Below are 679 nucleotides of genomic sequence, written 5' to 3'. Positions count from 1 at the left end.
GAGAGGGAAGGGCGCCCCCCCTCCCGCCGAGGGGCCGCCTGCAGGCTCAGCTTGGTTAGCAGGGGCCGCGTGGGTATCTCCACCAACTCCTGGGGGCCCGCTGCCCCCCGCAGCCCCCTCTGCTCGCGCAGAGCTGCCTCGCGCTCCTGGGCCACTCGGATCTCCCGCTCGATGGGTGTCTCCTTGGGGGCCTCCGGTGACTCCGCTGGGGACCAGGCACCAGGGTCTCCCATAGCCTGGGCACTAGGGTCTCCCATAGCCTGGACACCAGGGTCTCCCATAGCCTGGACACCAGGGTCTCCCATAGCCTGGACACCAGGGTCTCCCATAGCCTGGACACCAAGGTCTCCCATAGCCTGGACACCAAGGTCTCCCATAGCCTGGACACCAGGCCCTGTGGGCAGACCGCGGACCCTCTTCTCTTCCATGACCACCTCCGTCACCCGGGGCTTGACCAAGACGGCATAGCCATTGGCAAGGGGCGGCGTGTTCGGGGCCTGGGGGGCCTGGCTGATCCGGGGTGGGGCACACTCCAGGGCCGCCCGGGCTGGCGGGGTCGGAGGGACCCTGGCATTTGCCTGCTCCAGGCTCAGGAACTGCTGTCTCGCTGCCAGGAAGTTGATCTGCTCCCTGTCGACCACGTTTTCCTCCAGGGGGATGAGCTGAGGCCGTCCGGGGG

General features: G+C 68.3%; 1 protein-coding gene across 1 annotated transcript in view; it reads right to left on the bottom strand.

Moving 5' to 3' along the window:
- The window catches only part of LOC102754908 (mitotic interactor and substrate of PLK1-like), a 6386-nt gene that overhangs the window by 1049 nt on the left and 4658 nt on the right, over positions 1-679 (bottom strand). The window contains exons 3-4 of the mRNA XM_006764846.2: positions 381-677; positions 28-236 (exon numbers count right to left, since the gene is read on the bottom strand). Of these exons, the coding sequence (XP_006764909.1) occupies positions 28-236; positions 381-677 (506 nt within the window). The remainder of the gene's footprint in view (positions 1-27; positions 237-380; positions 678-679) is intronic.

The sequence above is a fragment of the Myotis davidii genome, unplaced genomic scaffold, assembly GCF_000327345.1.
Source record: "Myotis davidii unplaced genomic scaffold, ASM32734v1 scaffold198, whole genome shotgun sequence".
Classification (NCBI taxonomy): domain Eukaryota; kingdom Metazoa; phylum Chordata; class Mammalia; order Chiroptera; family Vespertilionidae; genus Myotis; species Myotis davidii.
The sequence above is the reverse complement of the archived record's forward strand: the minus strand, read 5'-3'. Positions and strand labels throughout refer to the sequence as shown.